This window comes from Euprymna scolopes, chromosome 33, assembly GCF_053919585.1.
Source record: "Euprymna scolopes isolate OS-2025 chromosome 33, ASM5391958v1, whole genome shotgun sequence".
In the NCBI taxonomy this organism is placed as follows: domain Eukaryota; kingdom Metazoa; phylum Mollusca; class Cephalopoda; order Sepiida; family Sepiolidae; genus Euprymna; species Euprymna scolopes.
The window spans coordinates 3,383,843-3,409,908 of record NC_136514.1 but is presented as its reverse complement, the minus strand read 5'-3'; the positions used below and the strand labels follow the sequence as shown (position 1 = coordinate 3,409,908).

The 26,066-nt window shown below is 35.4% G+C and overlaps 1 protein-coding gene across 1 annotated transcript in view; it reads left to right on the top strand.

The window, feature by feature from the left end:
- The window catches only part of LOC145258093 (peroxisomal membrane protein PMP34-like), a 112,008-nt gene that overhangs the window by 73,479 nt on the left and 12,463 nt on the right, over positions 1-26,066 (top strand). Inside the window, exons 6-7 of the mRNA XM_080115830.1 lie at positions 2,440-2,588; positions 12,692-12,790. Coding sequence (XP_079971956.1) covers positions 2,440-2,588; positions 12,692-12,790 — 248 coding nt within the window. The remainder of the gene's footprint in view (positions 1-2,439; positions 2,589-12,691; positions 12,791-26,066) is intronic.

The window sequence follows — 26,066 nt, the reverse complement described above, 5'->3', positions numbered from 1 at the left end:
GGAACAAACCATGTGTTCGTCAACGTTTCATTTTTATTTCGAGACTTCCTCTGGATGGATGAAATTAAGAAAACAAAACACCAGCACAAATATTTGAAAAAATATTTTTGATGTAATGAAATGTATGACCCTGTTTCATTTCAGAAACGGAAAAAAATCGTTGGAAATTCAAAAAAAGGGGGGAGCATAGCGTTGTGAAAGAGAGTAAGATTTTTATTTTACGTCAAATAACCGTTAATATATTTAAAAAGATATGATGCAATTCATATTCTTTTTGGAACAAATATGTCCGTAATAATTCAAATATGTCTGTAATAAATCAAATATGTCCGTAATAATTCAAATATGTCCGTAATAATTCAAATATGTCCGTAATAAATCAAATATGTCCGTAATAATTCAAATATGTCCGTAATAATTCAAATATGTCTGTATTAATTCAAATATGCCTGTAATAATTGAAATATGTCCGTAATAATTCAAATATGCCTGTAATAATTCAAATATGTCCGTAATAATTCAAATATGTCCGTAATAATTCAAATATGTCTGTATTAATTCAAATATGCCTATAATAATTCAAATATGTCCGTAATAATTTAAATATGTCCGTAATAATTCAAATATGCCTGTAATAATTCAAATATGTCCGTAATAATTGAAATATGTCTGTAATAATTGAAATATGTCCGTAATAATTCAAATATGCCTGTAATAATTCAAATATGCCTGTAATAATTCAAATATGTCCGTAATGATTCAAATATGAACGTGAATCTGAAATTAAATGAGTGCATTTTGTGTTATGTAATCTATTGACTAATTATATGTATTAGTTATTATAGGAAGTTTTTTCTATGGTTTAAGAGAGTTAACCTATGTCTAAAATTAAATTATGTTCTTTTAATAGAAGTTTACTTATTAATGGCGCCTTTTGGTCAAGATCAAAGTGTAGTATCTGTTCCGGCAGATACTGCAAGCAAAGACCATATGTGGGGGCAACTCCACATATGGTCTTTGCTTGTGGAGGAGCATATAAATACCAACCCCACATATGAGACCTTGGTCAATGTAGGAGCAACCCTTCATACCAATTGTCACTATCCAGCTCCCCTACTCCCCGGGGAGTTGGTCCCCATTTCCCCTTCACTCCTCACTTTAAAAATCGGCCTTGTGCCTAATTTGCTTGGTGGGGGAGCAAATAAATACCATCTGTTCCGGCAGATGCTGCACTTAAGATAATTTGTACCAGTCAATGGAGGGGAAACCCTCTATACTGGGACAATTATTATTTTTGGTAACCAGAGTGCCCCCTTTTTGCCTACTTTTAGGGGAGCTGGTTTTTACCTCACATTAAAAACGGCCTTGTGCCTAATTTGCTCAGTGGGGGAGCAAATAAATACCATCTGTTCCGGCAGATACTGCAAGCTATGACTAGCTATGACTAGCAAAGACCAGATGTGGGGGCAACCCCACATGCCTGACCTTTAACCAGCTCCCATTTCCCACCTCTCGGGAGCTGGTCCCCTTTTTCCCTTCCCCTCCCTTCACTCCTCACATTAAAAATTGGCCTTGTGCCTAATTTGCCTGTGGGGGAGCAAATAAATACCATCTGTTCTTAAGATGCTGCACTTCTATTTCTTGTTCTCTTTCGGTGAAGGAGAAATCCTTCACGAGTGAGACAATTTTTATTTTTGTACCTTTTCTCCACGTTAAAAAACGACCCTGGTGTCTAACTCTGTCCCGTGGGGAGGCATAGTAAATAGGTACTTGCATAGAAACCTACACATTGTTTAATTATGCTTGACTTTGTGATAAGTGCTGATTCAAGAAGTCTCCGTCACAATTTATTTTGAACTCTTTTTGCTTGTTGGAAGTCAAAAGTCTGATTATGTTGCAATGAATGAGAAAATAATGCATTCAGAGAATTGCTATTTCTTATATCTCTTTTATGTTCATTGGGTTTCACTAATGGTATGTAATTAATTAGATTCATTATTGAGATGAGTATTATTTATTAATTTATCTATTGCGGACTATTATCCTCATCTTTATTTATTAACGACAGCAACTATGGAAGGCAGTAATTGCAGTGGATGCAGTTAGGAGATTCAGAGTTCCTATCCCGTCGCAGTTATCACCTGACGAGAAGTTGTGAAACAAAAACTAATAAAAATGAGGATAATAGTTTGCAATAATTAATATTGTGTTTCTAGTTTATGTTTATACAAACATGTATTTCAAGTAGATTTTAATTTCAAACAACCAATTTATCCTAAGCTAGCAAGGTTAGTTGGCATCGTCTAACATTGCTTCATCGTCTAACATTGCTTATGCTACAAAAGTATAAAATCCAAAATATATCATTAAATAAATTTCCTGTAAAAACATGAATTGATAAAAGTGTTTTTGTTGTTTTTTTTTTTTTGTTATTTCAAGATGCTATACTGAAAATTTGGCGCTCCGAAGGCTTACATGCATTATGGAATGGAACTGGACCATCTCTCTTGCTCTCCACCAACCCTGCGATACAATTTGCTGCCTATGAACTTTTGAAGCGTTATTTACAAGTTATTTGTCAAAAGAAGGTAAAGCATTTTATATTCTGTGTAAATCCATTTAGCCAATCATTACGGTTGGATTGTTTGAATTGTCAACTAAACTCCAACCCCTGATCCACCATTGCCACAATGTTGCATCTCTGTGCCTGTTTTACAAGTATTTTAATGGAATCATACATAGCCCAACAAACTCGCTTAACAACAAAGTCACGTCCCTTCATTATTCCATAGCCCTTGAGCCCTTAGAGGGGCATAGGCCATCTACAATATTTTGTAGATGTTCTTGTAGCGAGGAGTCCTTTTTTACAGGGTGAGGGTGCTGGCCCCATGCCCAACCTTCCCAGAAGGTACATACAGCACCTAGCCTTCCCAAATGGTCACCCATCTGGTACTGGCCATGCTCAACGTTGCTTAACTTCGGTGATCTGGCGATAGCCGGTGTGTCAACGTGATTGTGTTGTACCCTTCACAAACCCACTTAGCAACAAAATCTCACCCCTTCACTGTTGATGTTCCTAAATGCCAGAAAGCTTTCTACTCTAACAGCTTCTTTCCTCAAACAGCTAGACTTTGGAATTCCCTTCCTGGTACCTGCTTCCTTGACTGTACTGATATGCAGAAATTTAAATGTAATATGAACTAACATCTTGTTAATCTTTCCAGGGCCTGGTCCGAAATAGTAGCTCCTTGCGTCCAAGTGACGATATGCCTTGTTAGGGGTAAACGTGAGTAAAAAAAAAAAGATAGTCATGAAATTACAAAAGTTACACAAGGAAAAAAAGAAAATTCAAAATTAAGTTCTTTCTGTCATTTCTAACTTCCTCCATATCCCAATTTTTTTGTTTTGTTCATGCAAATAATAGACGATTCACGTCTTAAGTTTTAGGGTCAGTTTTATCACCGTTTCTTTAATAAACAGAGGGAGAGTTATGTTGCTAAGATATAGTTAACAGATCGATTGTTTTAACATGTAATTTTTATTCAAAAAACAACAGTATTTACTTGTCATGTCGAAAATAGTAATATATCCCAAAATTATGAAAATTCATCAAGTGGAACAATTGCTATGGTGTTTTTAGTAAACACTCGTCTAGCTGAAACCACTATCAATAATTTCCCCCACACTTTATCTGTGCCTGAACCTAAACGTAGATTCTATGAACCAAGTTTTTTTCTTAGAACTGCACGACTGTGGAACTGTCTTCCGTTTTTCTGCTTTCCAGCTGACTACAATATGGTTGTCTTCAAGTCCATGTAAACAAGTTCTTGATGAGCCGTTCCACTTAAGTTAACAAATTTACCGAATTTCCATTACTAACGATTACTATATTATCCAATTGACTACTGTATACTCTTAACCCTTATTCTCGAGTGGTCTCTGGGCCTTGATAAGTGGTGATGCCTATGTAAAAAAAAAGTCTATCACTTTAAGGCTAAAATGTTGATTGCCATTAAATTGGCAAAAAGGGAGATAAGCATGTCCCCTGTATTCGCAATCTTTCAAGGTGTTCACATCTAGGGAAAGTAAAACCCCCCCTCCATTTTCTGTACAAATTACTTTTAACTATAAATAATTTTCTACCCGATTAATTTTTTGTAATTTTTGGATATATTACTATTATTTGTTTATAGTGGTGAAGGCTTTGTGTAGAACCAACCACACTTTTTGGTATTACTTTGTCGGTACAGATGACTGCCACAAGAGAGAGCATATAGTAGACTGAATCTACGATACAATCTTGTTGACACATTTGTTCTCACTAGATCACCGAAGTTAAGCAACAATGAGCTTGACCAGTATCAGGTGGGTAACCATTTGGGAAGGCTAGGTGCTGTACGTATCATGTCGAGTCGTAGAAATTTCCAGGTTGGTATCTTCACTGGGACCAATACACTTGTGGCCTTCATTAAAACATACATCTACAAGAAGGTAAACCGATGTAAAAATCTGCAGTCTTCTATATGTTCTGTCTTGTGGAAGCCATTGCACCGACAAAGATTAGCAGTAATACCAAAAAATGTGGTTGATTCTAAACAAAGCCTTCACCACTATAAAACAAATCGTTGTTGTGGTGGAACCTTATACGTCGAAATCGATGGAAAAGTCCATTGTTAAAAAAATAATTTGTTCATTATTGGAGTTTATGGCCTCTCGGTTTTATAAAAAGGATTAGGTGTGGTAAAGGATGCCATGGAGGTCACAACCAAGAATACATGAGAGTTGGGGGTTATAACCAGAAAAGGGATTTTCTTGAAATAGGGGACTTATGCTATATTATAAGGGTTATTGGAATTACAACTTAGTAATTAAATGAAGTATACATTTATGTCCTCGGTATTTATATTAGGATTAGGGGGAGGAAAGGATGCCATAGAGGCCACAACCAAGAATACATGAAATGAATAACGTTGGAAGTGTGTAGATTCTGACTCCATATAATTAAAGACAAACGAATATTGAAGGTTGAGAACCGATTTTATTTACTACCAACAATTTGTATTATGAGACGCAAGGTGTTCGTAGGATGGAATGTGATTTAACAAAGGAGATGAATGTTCGTAAAATGTTTGTAGCTATGTATGAATTGACAAGGAATGAATGTTCGTAAAATGTTTGTAGCTATGTATGAATTGACAAGGAATGATTGTTCGTAAAATGTAACTTATCTTTTGGACGATGGAGATGGTTAGGGTAGGCCGGTCATCCTGCTGTCGGTGATGCATGTCCTGGCTTGTAACTGGAAAGTGAATGACTTTTTCATCAGCAGCCAGCAGCCCGGCGTCTTCGTCTTCTTTTTCCTCCTCTCTTCTTTGGTTTGTGTGAATTAGGCAGTGTTTAAAATTGAAGGCGTTTGGCCCATAACATGGGAGCGTAGTCGGCTTCAGTTCACTGGTACCTTATTTCTTTTTCTTCTTCATCTCTTTGGGTCGGGTGAGAGAATCTGCCTGTGCGTTCACTGACGCAACAAGGCGAATCTCCTCTCCCCCCCCCCGGTTCCCTAAAAACCCTCGTTTTTATAGTGGCAAACTGGCTCCCAGTGACTGTGAAATTTGAGGTGTTTATTTTAGGCACGGAGCTCTGCCATTGGTCGATAATTATTTTGTGGTTATCTTATTTTTTTCTTCTCAAGCGGAAGTGATGCATGGAGCCATGTGCAAAAGACGATTTTTCATTTTGTCTCTCGTGGTGGATGCGTTAACATCCGGTTCGCTGCTAATTCTCATCATGTTCCCACAAGTTTAAACCCAGGTTCTATACAAAATTCCAACATGATCAAACTTTATGCCAGTAACTGTTTCCAGAAATTACCGGTCAGTTTCATTCGATTTCATGATTTCCTACATTCCAGCATTTCAAACCCGTCAGGCATACTGAAGTTGGAATAACTTTTACTCACAAACATAAATATACTCTCATTCCCAGCATTAAACATTGGAATTTCTTCATTGGATAATTTTCCAGCTCCGTCCATCATTATTTCATTTTTAATTTCAATATATTGCCTTTCACCCATTGTATACTTCCTTACATAAATAACGATTGCTCCCTCGATCTTATGCTAACAAATTTTAGGGTGTTTTGATGGTTTGACTACAATCCTGTTCTGTAATAATGGAATATAATTGCTGAACATTAAACGAAAGGAATCGAATTAAAACAAAGGGAAACCAACTTCCAAGATGTGGCCCTCACTTAAAACCGCACCAAAGATCATAGCCATAACTTTGTTTTTATCACTCTGGGCATGTCCTTGTTGTTGATGCATTTTGAGGGTGCTGGCAATGGTCCTGTTGTCATAACTTGGATCGGTAGAAAGCATGAGTTGTACAGCAGCGCATCTTCGATCTCACTCGTTGAACATTTGTGTTACTTTCAGACATGATAGAAGGCTCCTATTGCTTTTGGGATTTGCACACAACTGGCCAACTAGTAGATGGTCTGCAACAACAAAAGAAAACAGGTTTTCATGAAACGGAAATGAAATCATGTCATCTTTTCTTACGCGACAATTTTATCGTTCCACTTTATACCGAAGTTAGAGTAACTTTTACTCATAAACAAAAATCTACTACCATCGCCATCATCGGATGAAGAATGGAATAAAGATCAATTGACAACACTGGTTAACTGCCGATACACGTATCGTTTGCAAACATACACAACCTGAGTTGTTTGTTTTATTCATTCATTTTAAATATTAAGGAAAGATTTAACGAAAAGTGGGGGAGGGATATATTTTTAATGTAGGGTGCGTTTTTTTCTTGGGGGGGGGGCTTTCCTTTTTGTAAGAAAACTTTTCGATAAACGAACGTACAGATGTCTATTGAGTAATTTCTCGTTTTAAAATTTCATTCATTATGATTTCATTTATTATGATTTCATTCATTATGATTTCATTCATTACGATTTCATTCATTATGATTTCATTTATTATGATTTCATTTATTATGATTTCATTCATTATGATTTCATTCATTATGATTTCATTTATTATGATTTCATTCATTATGATTTCATTCATTATGATTTCATTCATTATGATTTCATTTATTATGATTTCATTCATTATGATTTCATTCATTATGATTTCATTCATTATGATTTCATTCATTATGATTTCATTTATTATGATTTCATTCATTATGATTTCATTTATTATGATTTCATTCATTATGATTTCATTCATTATGATTTCATTCATTACGATTTCATTCATTATGATTTCATTTATTATGATTTCATTCATTATGATTTCATTCATGATTTCATTCATTATGATTTCATTCATTATGATTTCATTTATTATGATTTCATTCATTATGATTTCATTCATTATGATTTCATTCATTATGATTTCATTTATTATGATTTCATTTATTATGATTTCATTCATTATGATTTCATTCATTATGATTTCATTTATTACGATTTCATTTATTATGATTTCATTCATTATGATTTCATTCATTATGATTTCTTTTATTATGATTTCATTTATTATGATTTCATTCATTATGATTTCATTTATTATGATTTCATTTATTATGATTTCATTCATTATGATTTCATTCATTATGATTTCATTTATTATGATTTAATTCATTATGATTTCATTCATTATGATTTCATTTATTACGATTTCATTTATTATGATTTCATTCATTATGATTTCATTCATTATGATTTCATTCATTATGATTTCATTCATTATGATTTCATTCATTATGATATCATTCATTATGATTTCATTCATTATGATTTCATTTATTACGATTTCATTTATTATGATTTCATTTATTATGATTTCATTCATTATGATTTCATTTATTATGATTTAATTCATTATGATTTCATTCATTATGATTTCATTCATTATGATTTCATTTATTATGATTTCATTTATTATGATTTCATTCATTATTATTTCATTCATTATGATTTCATTTATTATGATTTCATTTATTATGATTTCATTCATTATGATTTCATTCATTATGATTTCATTTTTTATGATTTCATTTATTATGATTTCATTCATTATGATTTCATTTATTATGATTTCATTTATTATGATTTCATTCATTATTATTTCATTCATTATGATTTCATTTATTATGATTTCATTTATTATGATTTCATTCATTATGATTTCATTCATTATGATTTCATTTATTATGATTTCATTTATTATGATTTCATTTATTATGATTTCATTTATTACGATTTCATTTATTATGATTTCATTTATTATGATTTAATTCATTATGATTTCATTCATTATGATTTCATTCATTATGATTTCATTTATTATGATTTCATTTATTATGATTTCATTCATTATTATTTCATTTATTACGATTTCATTTATTATGATTTCATTTATTATGATTTAATTCATTATGATTTCATTCATTATGATTTCATTCATTATGATTTCATTTATTATGATTTCATTTATTATGATTTCATTCATTATGATTTCATTTATTACGATTTCATTTATTATGATTTCATTTATTATGATTTCATTTATTATGATTTCATTCATTATGATTTCATTCATTATGATTTCATTTATTATGATTTCATTCATTATGATTTCATTCATTATGATTTCATTCATTATGATTTCATTCATTATGATTTCATTTATTATGATTTCATTTATTACGATTTCATTCATTATGATTTCATTCATTATGATTTCATTTATTATGATTTCATTCATTATGATTTCATTTATTACGATTTCATTTATTATGATTTCATTTATTATGATTTCATTCATTATGATTTCATTCATTATGATTTCATTTATTATGATTTCATTTATTATGATTTCATTTATTATGATTTCATTTATTATGATTTCATTCATTATGATTTCATTCATTATGATTTCATTTATTATGATTTCATTTATTACGATTTCATTCATTATGATTTCATTCATTATGATTTCATTTATTATGATTTCATTCATTATGATTTCATTTATTATGATTTCATTTATTATGATTTCATTCATTATGATTTCATTCATTATGATTTCATTTATTATGATTTCATTCATTATGATTTCATTTATTATGATTTCATTCATTATGATTTCATTCATTATGATTTCATTTATTATGATTTCATTTATTACGATTTCATTCATTATGATTTCATTCATTATGATTTCATTTATTATGATTTCATTCATTATGATTTCATTCATTATGATTTCATCCATTATGATTTCATTTATTATGATTTCATTTATTATGATTTAATTTATTATGATTTCATTTATTATGATTTCATTTATTATGATTTCATTTATTATGATTTCATTCATTATGATTTCATTCATTATGATTTCATCCATTATGATTTCATTTATTATGATTTCATTTATTATGATTTCATTTATTATGATTTCATTCATTATGATTTAATTTATTATGATTTAATTTATTATGATTTCATTCATTATGATTTCATTTATTATTATTTCATTCATTATGATTTCATTCATTATGATTTCATTCATTATGATTTCATTCATTATGATTTCATTTATTATGATTTCATTCATTATGATTTCATTCATTATGATTTCATTCATTATGATTTCATTCATTATGATTTCATTCATTATGATTTCATTTATTATGATTTCATTCATTATGATTTCATTTATTATGATTTCATTTATTATGATTTCATTTATTATGATTTCATTTATTATGATTTCATTTATTATGATTTCATTTATTATGATTTCATTTATTATGATTTCATTCATTATGATTTCATTTATTATGATTTCATTTATTATGATTTCATTTATTATGATTTCATTCATTATGATTTCATTCATTATGATTTCATTCATTATTATTTCATTCATTATGATTTCATTCATTATGATTTCATTCATTATGATTTCATTCATTATGATTTCATTCATTATGATTTCATTCATTATGATTTCATTCATTATGATTTCATTTATTATGATTTCATTCATTATGATTTCATTTATTATGATTTCATTCATTATGATTTCATTCATTATGATTTCATTCATTATGATTTCATTTATTATGATTTCATTTATTATGATTTCATTCATTATGATTTCATTCATTATGATTTCATTCATTATGATTTCATTCATTACGATTTCATTCATTATGATTTCATTCATTATGATTTCATTCATTATGATTTCATTCATTATGATTTCATTTATTATGATTTCATTTATTATGATTTCATTTATTATGATTTCATTCATTATGATTTCATTCATTATGATGTCATTTATTATGATTTCATTCATTATGATTTCATTTATTATGATTTCATTCATTATGATTTCATTTATTATGATTTAATTCATTATGATTTCATTCATTATGATTTCATTCATTATGATTTCATTTATTATGATTTCATTCATTATGATTTCATTCATTATGATTTCATTCATTATGATTTCATTTATTATGATTTCATTCATTATGATTTCATTTATTATGATTTCATTTATTATGATTTCATTCATTATGATTTCATTTATTATGATTTCATTCATTATGATTTCATTCATTATGATTTCATTTATTATGATTTCATTCATTATGATTTCATTTATTATGATTTCATTCATTATGATTTCATTCATTATGATTTCATTTATTATGATTTCATTCATTATGATTTCATTTATTATGATTTCATTCATTATGATTTCATTTATTATGATTTCATTCATTATGATTTCATTTATTATGATTTCATTCATTATGATTTCATTTATTATGATTTCATTTATTATGATTTCATTCATTATGATTTCATTCATTATGATTTCATTCATTATGATTTCATTCATTATGATTTCATTCATTATGATTTCATTTATTATTATTTCATTCATTATGATTTCATTCATTATGATTTCATTCATTATGATTTCATTTATTATGATTTCATTTATTATGATTTCATTCATTATGATTTCATTCATTATGATTTCATTCATTATGATTTCATTCATTATGATTATCCAATTTATGTTTCATTCTCTCCATTTTTCTTTTGATCTTTACTTAATATTTAAAATCAACTAATCAATATTTAAAATAAACTAATTAATTAATATTTAAAATCAACTAATTAATTAATATTTAAAATCAACTAATCAATATTTAAAATAAACTAATTAATTAATATTTAAAATCAACTAATTAATTAATATTTAAAATCAACTATTTAATGTTTAAAATCAACTAATTAATTAATATTTAAAATCAACTAATCAATATTTAAAATTAACTAAGTAATTAATATTTAAAATCAACTAATTAATATTTAAAATCAACTAATTAATTAATATTTAAAATCAGCTAATTGATTGATATTTAAAATCAACTAATTAATATTTAAAATAAACTAATTTATTAATATTTAAAATCAACTAATTAATTAATATTTAAAATCAACTAATTAATATTTAAAATCCACTAATTAATATTTAAAATCAACTAATTAATTAATATTTAAAATCAGCTAATTAATATTTAAAATCAGCTAATTAATATTTAAAATTAACTAATTTATTAATATTAAAAATCAACTAATTAATATTTAAAATCAACCAATTAATTAATATTTAAAATCAACTAATTAATTAATATGTAAAATCAGCTAATTAATATTTAAAATCAACTAATTTATTAATATATAAAATCAACTAATTAATATTTAAAATCAACTAATTAATTAATATTAAAAATCAACTAATTAATTAATATTTAAAATCCACTAATTAATATTTAAAATCAACTAATTAATATTTTAAATCAACTAATTAATATTTAAGATCAACTAATTAAACAAACAACTCAATTATTATTTAAATGATTAATAAATATTTTAATAATTATTATTTATTAATTATTTAATTAATAATTATTTTAATTAATGAATAAATATTATTTAGTAATCATTTAATTAATAATTATAATTTATTTATTATTTACTCTATAGTTACTATTTATTAATTATTTAATTTCAATCGAACTTGATTAATATTTAAACATGCTTTTTGTTTAATCCGTGTAAAATGTTCATATTAATCGATTGTTCTTACATGAGAGGAATGGGAACAGGTATTTATTTTTTATTTGTATCTGTTGTAGATCCGTGCTAGGGGTCACAAACGAAAGAAACCACAAGTAGTGTAAAGTGTATCAAATATAATATGTATTTATCATAAAGAATACAGAAGCCATTGAAGTGGTATGAGAGGAACGTGTTTGTAGCATGCGGTTAAACATGGTATGAATTTCACCATTTAGTCTCTGAAACCAATGGTATTAATAGGACTGGCTGATTCCACTTAGTTCTCAAATAGGGGTGATTTGTACCCCACAACAGTATCCCAAAAAGGCAATTTACTCAAATGTTTACTTAAATCAAATTAAGTCCATTGAGGAAACCACTATGTTTACGGACTAACTCAACCCGAGAAACTAAAATGCAGAAAATATATACCAAAAAAAATATCAACATTTTCTTTTCTCTTTGTGGGGGTTATATTTATATTTATTTCTTTTTTGTATATTTTCAGGAACTCAGTGGCTACCTCTATTTCATGATCGGAGCTTTCTCCAAGATGTTTGCTACCATCATAACTTACCCCCTTCAAGTCATCCAGTCACGTCTCAGGGTAAGTTTAGATTTTACAAATCGAGTTATTGACTCGTTTTAGTTTTGTGTGATTTTGTAAGCCACGTTTATCTTGAGAAACAATCAATTCAATTTGAAAGGAAGATGAGGAGTTTATTGTGAAGCAAGGGTTTCACAATCTCTAGCTTTGCTTAAATCTCATAAATAACCAGAAACAAATTTATTTTGGAGTTTTTCTTTTTGTAGTTAGATGTGCATTTATTTTTTATGTACAAGTCAGCAGGATGAAAGAGACGTGGTTGGCACAAAAGAGACAAAACGTGGTTGGCACAAAAGGGACGAGACGTGGTTGGCACAAAAGGGACGAGACGTGGTTGGCACGAAAGAGACGAGACGTGGTTGGCATAAAAGAGACGAGACGTGGTTGGCATAAAAGAGACGAGACGTGGTTGGCATGAAAGAGACGAGACATGGTTGGCACGAAAGAGACGAGACGTGGTTGGCACGAAAGAGACGAGACGTGGTTGGCACGAAAGAGACAAGACGTGGTTGGCATGAAAGAGACGAAACGTGGTTGGCATGAAAGAGAGGAGACGTGGTTGGCACGAAAGGACGAGACGTGGTTGGCACGAAAGGACGAGACGTGGTTGGCATGAAAGAGACGAGACGTGGTTGGCACGAAAGAGACGAGACGTGGTTGGCATGAAAGAGACAAGACATGGTTGGCACGAAAGAGACGAGACGTGGTTGGCATGAAAGAGTCAAGACGTGGTTGGCACGAAAGAGACGAGACGTGGTTGGCATGAAAGAGACGAGACGTGGTTGGCACGAAAGAGACGAGACGTGGTTGGCACGAAATGAGCGAGACGTGCTTGGCATGAAAGAGACGAGACGTGGTTGGCACGAAAGAGACGAGACGTGGTTGGCATGAAAGAAACGAGACATGGTTGGCATGAAAGAGACGAGACGTGGTTGGCACGAAAGAGATGAGACGTGTTTGGCACGAAAGAGATGAGACGTGTTTGGCACAAAAGAGATGAGACGTGGTTGGCACGAAAGTAACAAGACGTGGTTGGCACGAAAGAGACGAGACGTGGTAGGCACGAAAGAGACGAGACGTGGTTGGCACGAAAGAGACGAGACGTGTTTGGCATGAAAGAGACGAGACGTGGTTGGCACGAAAGAGACGAGACGTGGTTGGCACGAAAGAGACGATACGTGGTTGGCATGAAAGAGACGAGACGTTGTTGGCACGAAAGAGACGAGACGTGGTTTGCATGAAAGAGACGAGACGTGTTTGGCATGAAAGAGACGAGACGTGGTTGGCATGAAAGAGACGAGACGTGGTTGGCATGAAAGAGACGAAACGTGGTTGGCATGAAAGAGATGAGACGTGGTTGGCATGAAAGAGACGAAACGTGGTTGGCACGAAAGAGACGAGACGTGGTTGGCATGAAAGAGACGAAACGTGGTTGGCACGAAAGAGACGAAACGTGGTTGGCATGAAAGAGACGAAACGTGGTTGGCACGAAAGAGACGAAACGTGGTTGGCACGAAAGAGACGAAACGTGGTTGGCATGAAAGAGACGAAAGGTGGTTGGCACGAAAGAGACGAGACGTGGTTGGCACGAAAGAGACGAGACGTGGTTGGCATGAAAGAGACGAGACGTGGTTGGCACGAAAGAGACAAGACGTGGTTGGCATGAAAGAGATGAGACGTGGTTGGCATGAAAGAGATGAGACGTGGTTGGCATGAAAGAGATGAGACGTGGTTGGCACGAAAGAGACGAGACGTGGTTGGCACGAAAGAGACGAGACGTGGTTGGCATGAAAGAGATGAGACGTGGTTGGCATGAAAGAGATGAGACGTGGTTGGCACGAAAGAGACGAAACGTGGTTGGCACGAAAGAGACGAGACGTGGTTGGCATGAAAGAGATGAGACGTGGTTGGCATGAAAGAGATGAGACGTGGTTGGCATGAAAGAGATGAGACGTGGTTGGCATGAAAGAGACGAAACGTGGTTGGCACGAAAGAGACGAAACGTGGTTGGCATGAAAGAGACGAAACGTGGTTGGCACGAAAGAGACGAAACGTGGTTGGCACGAAAGAGACGAAACGTGGTTGGCACGAAAGAGACGAAACGTGGTTGGCACGAAAGAGACGAAACGTGGTTGGCATGAAAGAGACGAGACGTGGTTGGCATGAAAGAGATGAGACGTGGTTGGCATGAAAGAGATGAGACGTGGTTGGCATGAAAGAGACGAAACGTGGTTGGCACGAAAGAGACGAAACGTGGTTGGCATGAAAGAGACGAAACGTGGTTGGCACGAAAGAGACGAAACGTGGTTGGCACAGAAGAGACGAAACGTGGTTGGCACGAAAGAGACGAAACGTGGTTGGCACGAAAGAGACGAAACGTGATGGCACGAAAGAGACGAAACATGGTTGGCATGAAAGAGACGAGACGTGGTTGGCATGAAAGAGATGAGACGTGGTTGGCATGAAAGAGACGAAACGTGGTTGGCACGAAAGAGACGAGACGTGGTTGGCATAAAAGAGACGAGACGTGGTTGGCACGAAAGAGACGAGACGTTGTTGGTACGAAAGAGACGAGACGTGGTTGGCATGAAAGAGACGAGACGTGGTTGGCACGAAAGAGACGAGACGTGGTTGGCACGAAAGAGACGAGACGTGGTTGGCACGAAAGAGATGAGACGTGGTTAGCATGAAAGAGACGAGATGTGGTTGGCACGAAAGATATGAGACGTGGTTGGCACGAAAGAGACGAGACGTGGTTGGCACGAAAGAGACGAAACGTGGTTGGCACGAAAGAGACGAGACGTGGTTAGCATGAAAGAGACGAGTCGTGGTAGGCACGAAAGAGATGAGACGTTGTTGGCATGAAAGAGACGACGAGACGTGGTTGGCACGAAAGAGATGAGACGTGGTTGGCATGAAAGAGACGAGACGTGGTGTGCACGAAAGAGACGAGACGTGGTTAGCATGAAAGAGATGAGACGTGGTTGGCACGAAAGAGATGAGACGTGGTTTGCATGAAAGAGACGAAACGTGGTTGGCACGAAAGAGACGAGACGTGGTTGGCATAAAAGAGACGAGACGTGGTTGGCACGAAAGAGACGAGACGTTGTTGGTACGAAAGAGACGAGACGTGGTTGGCATGAAAGAGACGAGACGTGGTTGGCATGAAAGAGACGAGACGTGGTTGGCACGAAAGAGACGAGACGTGGTTGGTACGAAAGAGACGAGACGTTGTTGGCACGAAAGAGACGAGACGTGGTTGGTACGAAAGAGACGAGACGTTGTTGGCATGAAAGAGATGAGACGTGGTTGGCACGAAAGAGACAAGACGTGGTTGGTACGAAAGAGACAAGACGTGGTTGGCATGAAAGAGATGAGACGTGGTTGGCATGAAAGAGACGAGACGTGGTTGGCATGAAAGAGACGAGACGTGGTTTGCACGAAAGAGACGAGACGTGGTTTGCACGAAAGAGACGAGACGTGGTTGGCACGAAAGAGACGAGACGTGGTTGGCACGAAAGAGACGAGACGTGGTTTGCATAAAAGAGACGAGACGTGGTTGGCACGAAAGAGACGAGACGTGGTTGGTACGAAAGAGACGAGACGTTGTTGGCACGAAAGAGACGAGACGTGGTTGGTACGAAAGAGACGAGACGTTGTTGGCATGAAAGAGACGAGACGTGGTTGGCACGAAAGAGACAAGACGTGGTTGGTACGAAAGAGACAAGACGTGGTTGGCATGAAAGAGACGACGAGACGTGGTTGGCACGAAAGAGATGAGACGTGGTTGGCATGAAAGAGACGAGACGTGGTGTGCACGAAAGAGAGGAGACGTGGTTAGCATGAAAGAGATGAGACGTGGTTGGCACGAAAGAGATGAGACGTGGTTGGCATGAAAGAGACGAAACGTGGTTGGCACGAAAGAGACGAGACGTGGTTGGCATAAAAGAGACGAGACGTGGTTGGCACGAAAGAGACGAGACGTGGTTGGCATGAAAGAGACGAGACGTGGTTGGTACGAAAGAGACGAGACGTTGTTGGCATGAAAGAGACGAGACGTGGTTGGCACGAAAGAGACAAGACGTGGTTGGTACGAAAGAGACAAGACGTGGTTGGCATGAAAGAGATGAGACGTGGTTGGCATGAAAGAGACGAGACGTGGTTGGCATGAAAGAGACGAGACGTGGTTTGCACGAAAGAGACGAGACGTGGTTTGCACGAAAGAGACGAGACGTGGTTGGCATGAACGAGACGAGACGTGGTTGGCACGAAAGAGACGAGACGTGGTTGGCACGAAAGAGACGAGACGTGGTTTGCACTAAAGAGACGAGACGTGGTTGGCACGAAAGAGACGAGACGTGGTTGGCACGAAAGAGACGAGACGTATTTGGCATGAAAGAGACGAGACGTGGTTAGCACGAAAGAGATGAGACGTGGTTGGCATGAAAGAGACGAGACGTGGTTGGCACGAAAGAGACGAGACGTGGTTGGCATGAAAGAGATGAGACGTGGTTGGCACGAAAGAGACGAGACGTGGTTGGCATGAAAGAGACGAGACGTGGTTGGCACGAAAGAGACGAGACGTGGTTGGCACGAAAGAGACGAGATGTGGTTGGCATGAAAGAGACGAGACGTGGTTGGCATGAAAGAGACGAGACGTGGTTGGCACGAAAGAGACAAGACGTGGTTGGCACAAAGGAGACAAGACGTGGTGAAAAGATCCGTGCATGGTGGCAATATATTTTATATATATGATAATTGATTTAATTTCAAAATACGGCATAATCGTGTTGACACACCAGTTCCTGTCAGATCACCAAAGTTAAGCAATGTTGAGCCTGGTCATTACTAAAATGGGTTACCATTTGGGAATTCTAGGTGCTGTATGTGCTCTCTGCTTATCTCTGCAGTTGTTTCCAATCGTCCTGTACAGATACTTCACTTGCCACTGGTATTTAACAATGTCGACTCAGGAGAGGTGTGGTTGGAGATTGCGCAACTCTTGCTACAAAAATTCACATGCAGGCACCTCTTTGATAGTCTGTCAAAGACTGAAGGAGCCTGTATATATATATGCAGCCTGTTGTGTGTGTAATTTCAAAAGGACAGTTGATAAAAACTTTTGTCACGATAAATTGAATCTTGTATTCGAATCTCTCTTTCTCTCCCTCTTTCTTTCTCATCTGTTGTCTCTTTCTTTTTCTTTTTTATTCTCTTAGGCGAGTACATACTTTTAAATACGAAGTGCCTTCAATAAGTTTCCAAACACTTTTATACAGGCATTTAAAATTGTCGTAGACTCTTGAAAATTCAGTGTGTTATTGCTATACATCGTAGGAGATGACTGACTAATTTTTATGACTTCAGGTTCAAATGAACAGCTGCAGCAGGAATTGGAATCCACCCTACTAAAGCCAGATTGTAACAGCTGATGAATTTCAAAAATGCAATCTGGATGTGAGGACATTTTATAAGAATAATATGAAATAAAATTCTGTTTTAAACTTGAAAAAAAAACCCCACAGAAACGTATGGAATGCTTCAGACTGCTTTTGGACCATCTTGTATGAATTGAGCATCAGTTTTTGACTGGCATAAGAGATTCAAAGAAGTGAAAGATAATGAGAGGAGTGGGAGGAGTAAGGAAGTGAGAACACCAGAGTTGATTGGTCTAATAAAGAATTTCATGAATCGGGACCGTCGTGTCTATAGAGACAATAAGTGCATAGTTTGATGTTAGTGCTGTAACTGTAGACACAATTATTTTTGAGGAATTGAAGATGCAGAAGATTTGCGCGAATGCACCAATCCACAACTCCATCCTTGTCACAAACTATTTGACTAAGATGGGCATCAAGACAATTCTTCACCGTCACTCTACTCCAGACCTTGCTCCCTGTGATATTTGGTTATTTCCTAAGCTCAAGTAAAACCTTAGAAACTGCATTATGAGACAATTGGGGAGATAAAAGAGGCTATGGCAGGGTCGTTAACACACTCATACAAGACTGCTTCCGTGGGGCCTTCCAAAAGTTGTAGGAACAATACCATAAGTGCATTGCAACCGGAGGAGATTACTTCGAATGGAACTAGAGTTTCATGTGTGTACTATCAATTAAGTGACCGTACAAAATGTCTGGAAACTTATTGAAGGCACCTCATAATTCTATATTCTCTGCATACAGCAAAAACATAATACAGTCAGAATATCAAATATAATAATGTTTCAGTTTCAAAACCTAATATTTCATAGAGTTAATGTTTGTTTATTTTTTTTAAAATTTTATATTTTAATAATTGACGTTAAATGTAAAAAACAATATCAAATAGATCAACCATATTCGAGGGCGACCTGAAGGCTCCCTTTTCATTGCTTTCTACACTGAGATTTTACTCCTTTCCATTGATTACATTTCCACATTCCAAATCAAGTATTTGGAGTATGACTCAAGTGAAGATTGACGTTCCCGGCTCGTTAACAAACTCAAACCATTATGCTAAATCAGCTGGTTTATATATCATAGCGAAATTAAAAATATTAACAGAAAAATGCTTTTTATTTTTCTTGTCTCTTACAAACTACTGTTGAATTTATATGCCAATTTTTGATGTATTTCGATATAAAACCTATATAAGAATACTCCCAGACACATAAACTACATTTGCGTAAAACTTCATAAAAATTGGCAGCTATCTGTTTTGGAATCCATAGGGAACGAACACACACACACACACACACACACACACACAGAAAAAGTGCATTTTATATATATATATATATATATATATATTAGTCACCTCAAACAAAACATATTGACACAGACATAAAAGGCTACTATGAATACGTGATATAAAACAGTCATCCTGACTGGGGAGTTGTGTAACAAGATGTATGTTTATTTAACATTTAAACTTCAGTATGTTGGTAGATTTAGGAAAACAGGGAGTAGGAACTTTTTTTTTTACGTAGGCATCACCACTTATCAAGGCCAAGAGGCCACTCGAGGATAAGGGTTAAAGAGTGTACAGTAGAAACTGGACAATATAGTAACCGTTAGTAATGGAGATTCGGTAAATTTGTTAACTTATGTGGAACGGCTCATCAAGAACTTGTTTACATTAGACTTGAAGACAACCATATTGTAGTAAACTGGAGAGCAGGAAAACGGAAGGCAATTCCATAAGCGTGCAGTTCTAAGAAAGAAGTTTTGCTCATGGAATCTATGTTTAGGTTTAGGCGCAGATAAAGAGTGGGGGAAACTAGTGATAGTGTTTTCTGCTAGACGGGTGTTTCTTGTGAAAGTTTGGCGAGGGGGGACCATAGAATGGAGCTCAGCCAAGCACTTGCCATGAAAATAACAATAAAGCAGAGATAAACTCGCAAATCTCTTCTGTGAGAAAGAGGTTGCAGGGAAGAGAAAAGGACATCCTCCACAAGATTACGAAGTCTATTTTGAACTCTATCAAGGCAGGATAAGTCCTTTCTAGCAGCTATTGCCCAGATGTGACAACAGTACTCCATCCTTGGATGTACCTGGCTATAGATAGAGAATTGCATCAGCAGTGAGATATCTACTGGATCGATCGAAGGATCCCACCATTTTTCCAGTGGCCTTGGCAACGGATTTATGCATGTGCTCCATTTAAGTTTGTCAAAACATGAGGCCTCCCCAAGACGAGAGCCATTCATTTCAATTGATGCCAGATGAGGATCAGAGCGTTGATGATGTAAAGATAAAAGCTTGGTTTTAGATGCATTAAAAGTAACAAGCCACCTCTTTCCCCATTGTACAACTCAAGATCAGAGGAGAGAGAATCAGATAGACCTTGATCGTTTACGGTCTTAGATGTGCTACCATAAATAGTAGTGTCATCAGAATAGATGATGAATTCTAAATGCAAGTGGTCTAAGCAAAGATGCTAATAGAAAGTTTTCTGGCATCTACAGTAAAGGCGTTGGTTTTTGCATTGATGGGTGGGGTACAGATATGGAAATATTTGTAAATCAAGAAAAGAGATGAAACTTTGCGGTGATGAGACAATAGTAGGTGTGGCGAAAATGCAAAACTTGACTTCCACGAGCGACAACGCCTCTATCTATCCTGTTGGGTAACAGAATCAAAGAAGGACAGAGAAAAGAAAAACCCATATATTTCATATGAGGATAGTGACGGCTGTGAAAGAAAGAGAAAATGAACAGTGAAGATTACAGTTGAAGTCAGGAGTTGCCAAGATGGAGTTCAGACGAATATTTATTATTTTTTTAAACCTTATTTCATTCAGTAGGAAGAAATAAAAAAAAAAAGTGACTCCATTTCTTTTTTTGTTTTTTTAAGTTATTTAAAATTTCACATTTGTTTTTGAGGTGGGGTGGCAGGGGTGGGGTAAGTCTGTAAACGCTTACTATTTTGAATCCAAAGATAAATTTAAGGAATTAGCAAGAACAGATATCGGACATAATCCTGAATCGATCTTGAAAATAGTCCGTTTAGTTCGAATCAAATTTGGTAATATTATTTTTCAACTTATTGTTTTTTTTTACTATTTCAAAAGAAATAGTATTCAGTGAATTTGTGAAGATCTACAAGAGGAAGTCCATCCTCCATCGGATCCAATCCTATCCCAAAAATGAAGCAAGCCAGAAATACAAATGTTATGACAAGAAGCAAACTAATTAGCAGAAATTAATTAATCAGTAATTAATTGGATTTAATTAAACATAATTAATTTAACCGAGTTTAGCGTTTCCCTTTATTCATAAAAATATCTAAAATATCTATATACCATCCCATTATCACCAAACATAATTATAATATATATATATATATATATATATATATATATATATATATATATATATATATATATATATATATATATTAAAATAAACTTTGCCTTTTAGACTCCAGGTCTAATTCCCTCTATAAGATATAATATATATATATATATATATATATATATATATATATATATATATATATGTATATATATATATACACACACATATATATATGCTAGCAAAGTCCCGACCTTCACCTTTGACCTTGACCTTGAAAAACGGTAGGCACTATCTTTAGGTCGGAAACCATTCTCATGTTAGGTTCGGTCATGAGCGATCCAGTGGTGTGGGCTGTAGGAGAGTATATATACATAGGCTTTAATCTTGACCTTTGACCATAACCTTGAAAAATAGTGCCCACCATCCGTAGGTGGGGGGGGGCTGTAGAAGAGTTGTACACACACACACACACAAACGCAACTACTTAATATGTATATATATATATATATATATATATATATATATATATATATATAGAGAGAGAGAGAGAGATAGTGATTTTGTGGAATTTTAAAAGTCAAATAGCAATTCGATACATCGATACTTGATTTGAATCGGTCCATTTCTTTGTTGTATTTTTTTTTTTTTTACATGGGGGTCACCACTTATCAAGGCCCGAAGTAATCAATGAGATAGTATTGTAGTAATCATTAGTATTGGGGGTTTTGATTGAGTGTCTTACTTAAGAGGGCGGTTTGTCAAGAGTTTGTTTATGTTGGACTTGAAGACGTCCAAGTTGTAGTCAGGTGGGAAACAGGCAAGTGGCAGAGAGTTCCACTGGCGTGCAGTTCTAAGAAAGAAGCTTTGCTCATGGAATCTACGCCTGGATTTAGGCACACAATAAAGAGCGGGGAAAATTATTGACAGTAGTTTCAACCAGACGGGTGTTTCTCGTGAAGGATTGGCGAGGGGGGGACGAGGATTGGAGCTCAGACGAGCACCTGCCATGGAAATAATAATAAAACAAAGACAGGCTCGCAATGTCTCTTCTGTGTGAGAGAGGCTGCAGGGAAGAGAAAAGGGAATTCCTCACTAAGCCACGAAGTCCATTTTGTACTCTGTCAAGGCAGGATAGACTGGTTTTAGCAGCTCCTGTCCAGATGTGGCAGCAGTACTCCATCCTTGGACGTACTTGGCTTTTATACCGATAGAGAATTGCATCACTAGTGAGATATCTTTTGAAGCGGCAGAAGGATCCCACCATTTTCCCAGCATCCCTGGCAACAGATTTGATGTACGTGTTCCATTTCAGATCAGGAGTAAAGGTCAAACCTAGAAGCTTGTCAAAACATGGAGCCTCCCCAAGACGAGAGCCATCCATTTCAATTGATGCTAGATGGGGATCAGAGCGTTGATGATGTAAAGATAGAAGCTCGGTTTTGGATGCATTAAAAGTGACCAGCCACCTCTTCTCCCATTGTACCACGTGCTCAAGATCAGAGGAGAGAGAATTAGAGAGAACTTTGTCATTTACGACCTTTGATGTGTTGCCATAGATGGTTGTGTCATCAGCATAGATGTCAACGAATGATTTAAGTATGTGTTTTGGGAGATCATTGATGTAGATCAGGAAGAGAGTTTGGCCCAGGATGGACCCCTGAGGGACTCCAGCATTAATACTGTGGGCCTCTGATTTCTGTTCATCAACCACTACTCTTATGAGCCTATCAGAGAGAAATGATTTAATGATTGAGAAAACATTTCCAGTAATACCGTAGCTGGAAATCTTGTGAAGTAGGCCCTTATGCCATACCTTATTGAAGGCCTTTGATATGTCAAGAGCAATTGCCTTGGAAAGGAAACCTTTTTCAAGAGATTCACTAATCCTATGTGATATAACCGTTGGCACATCTGCTGTAGATCTAGCAGAACGGAAACCATATTGCATGTCACTAAGAAGGTTGTTTCTGTTGAGGTGGTTGACTACTTCTTTATTTAATATGGATTCCAGCAACTTACTCATGACACACAGGAGACTTATTGGTCTGTACTGATAGGGAGATGACTTATCACCTGAATTCTTATATACAGGGCATACTGATGAGGTTTTCCAGGGTGTTGGAAAGCACTTCTCCTTAAGGCAATGCTTAAACAGTTTTGTAAGTATGGGGGCAAGTTCTGGTTGGAGCTTTTTCAGCACTATTACTGGAATGCCGTCAGGGCCAGTTGCTTTACTGAAATCAAGGTTCTTGATTAGCTTGGTGACTTCACACACAGATATTTGTATGTTGCATAGCGTGTTGTCTGTTATAGGAGGAAATACAGGGAGTTGATGGTCATTGTCGCGTAGGGTAGAATTAGCTGCAAAGTTCCTGGCAAATAGTCTGGCCTTGTCTGATGCTGACGAGATGACATCAGGTCCATTGATGATAGTTGGGATAGAACGCACGCTTCTGTTCAAGATCCTGTTTGCTATTTGCCAGAACTGGTGGGAACCAAGCCGCTGCTCAGCTACTTTGGATTTAACAGACTGAGCATATAGCTCTCTTGCATGTTTTATTACTCTTTTTACAGTTGTTGCTAGCAGTCCTGAAAGCAGCTTTAATCTCAGTACATTTATTATGTTGGTAGCTATGGAAAAAGTGATTTCTGTGCGCGATGGCAGCAGCACATTCAGGAGAGAACCATGGCTGGTTGTTAGGTTTTTATTGGAATTTTTTGGATGGTATGAATCAGTCTTTACCTACAATTAACCATTCAGTCAGGTCTGATACTATAGAGGACACATCCTTTTTAAACATGGAATGCAGAGGTAGGTCAGATATGAATATACGAAAGCTATCCCAGTCAGCCATAGAGTATCGATATACACAGTACGGTGGAGAGGTACGTCTGAAGACTTATTACATTTGATTTTTATCTTAACTGATACAACGGAGTGGTCAGAGGATCCCAGAGGAGATAGAACGGAACATGAACACAGCTCAGGGGATGTTGTGAGGAAAATGTCTAGAAGGCTTGCATATTGACCAGGTGTATCGGGCACATGGGTGGGTCCATGACCAATCTAAGTGAGGTCATAGGAATGGCAAAATCATGACAAAACCTCCCCTCGTCATCAGTTTTATTTGAGTGGGTCAGCCATTCCACATTATGGACATTGAAGTCACCGCAAATGTGAATGTTAGCCGAAGGATGAGTAGACAGGATGTGGTCAATTTTCTCAGATATGCTCTTAAAGATAATGACCCCACTGTTGTAGGGGCGATAGAGGGCAAATATAAATGCAGCGGTGTAAGCTAGTGCCACCCGGAAGCACATATAAGGTAAATTAGGGTCTTCTCTGAAGATATCCCTACCACATGGAAAGCCATCTTTGATGTAGGCACATATTCCATGCCCATGGCGATGTTGGGGGTCAGATTTAGATGTTAAGTTGGAGTATCCGTTAATTATGAATTCGTCTAGGTAAGTGGTTGGCCCTATGCCAGTTTCACTTAGAAAGAATATGTCCGGTTTTGTCTCCTGTAATTGCGTTTCAACCTCTGGAAGATTGGAACGTAGACCCCTGATGTTGGAGAAGGAGACCTGGTAGTAGGCGTCTACGTTGGAGGTTGGGGTTCTAGGTTTATTCGTGTTTCTTTTTTGGAGATTAATATACTTTACTTTAGTTTTTTTCGACAAATACTTACCTATATGCCCAGTCTGTTAAATCCAAAGTAGCTGATCAGCGGCTTGGTTCCCACCAGTTTTGGAAAAATAACAAATAGGATCCTGAACCGAAGTGTGCGTTCTGTCCCAACCATTATCAATGGACCAGAGGTCATCTCGTCAGCATCAGACAAGGCTAAACTATTTGCCAGGAACTTTGCAGCTAATTCTACCCTATGTGACGAAGGCCATCAACTCCCCATATTTCCGCCTATAACACAAAACACGCTAGGTAATATACAAATATCTGTGTGTGAGGTTGCCAAGCTAATCAAGAACCTTGATTCCAGTAAAGCAACTGGCCCTGACGGAATCCCAATTATAGTGTTAAAAAAGCTTCAACCTGAACTTGCTCCCATACTCACAAAACTGTTTAAGCGTTGCCTTAAGGAGAAGTGCTTTCCAACACCCTGGAAAACCTCATCAGTATGCCCTGTATATAAGAATTCAGGTGATAAGTTATCTCCCTATACGAACAGACCAATAAGTCTCATGTGTGTTATGAGTAAGTTGCTGAAATCTATATTAAATAGAGAAATAGTCAACCACTTCAGCAAAAATAACCTTCTTAGTGATACGCAATATGGTTTCCGCTCTGCAAGATCTACCGCAGATATGCTAATGGTTATATCTCATAGGATTAGCGAATCTCTTGAAAAAGGCTACCTTTCTAGGGCAATTGCTCTTGACATATCAAAGGCCTTCGACAAGGTATGGCATAAGGGCCTACTTCACAAGATTTCCAGCTATGGTATAACTGGAAATGTTTTCTCAATCATTAAATTA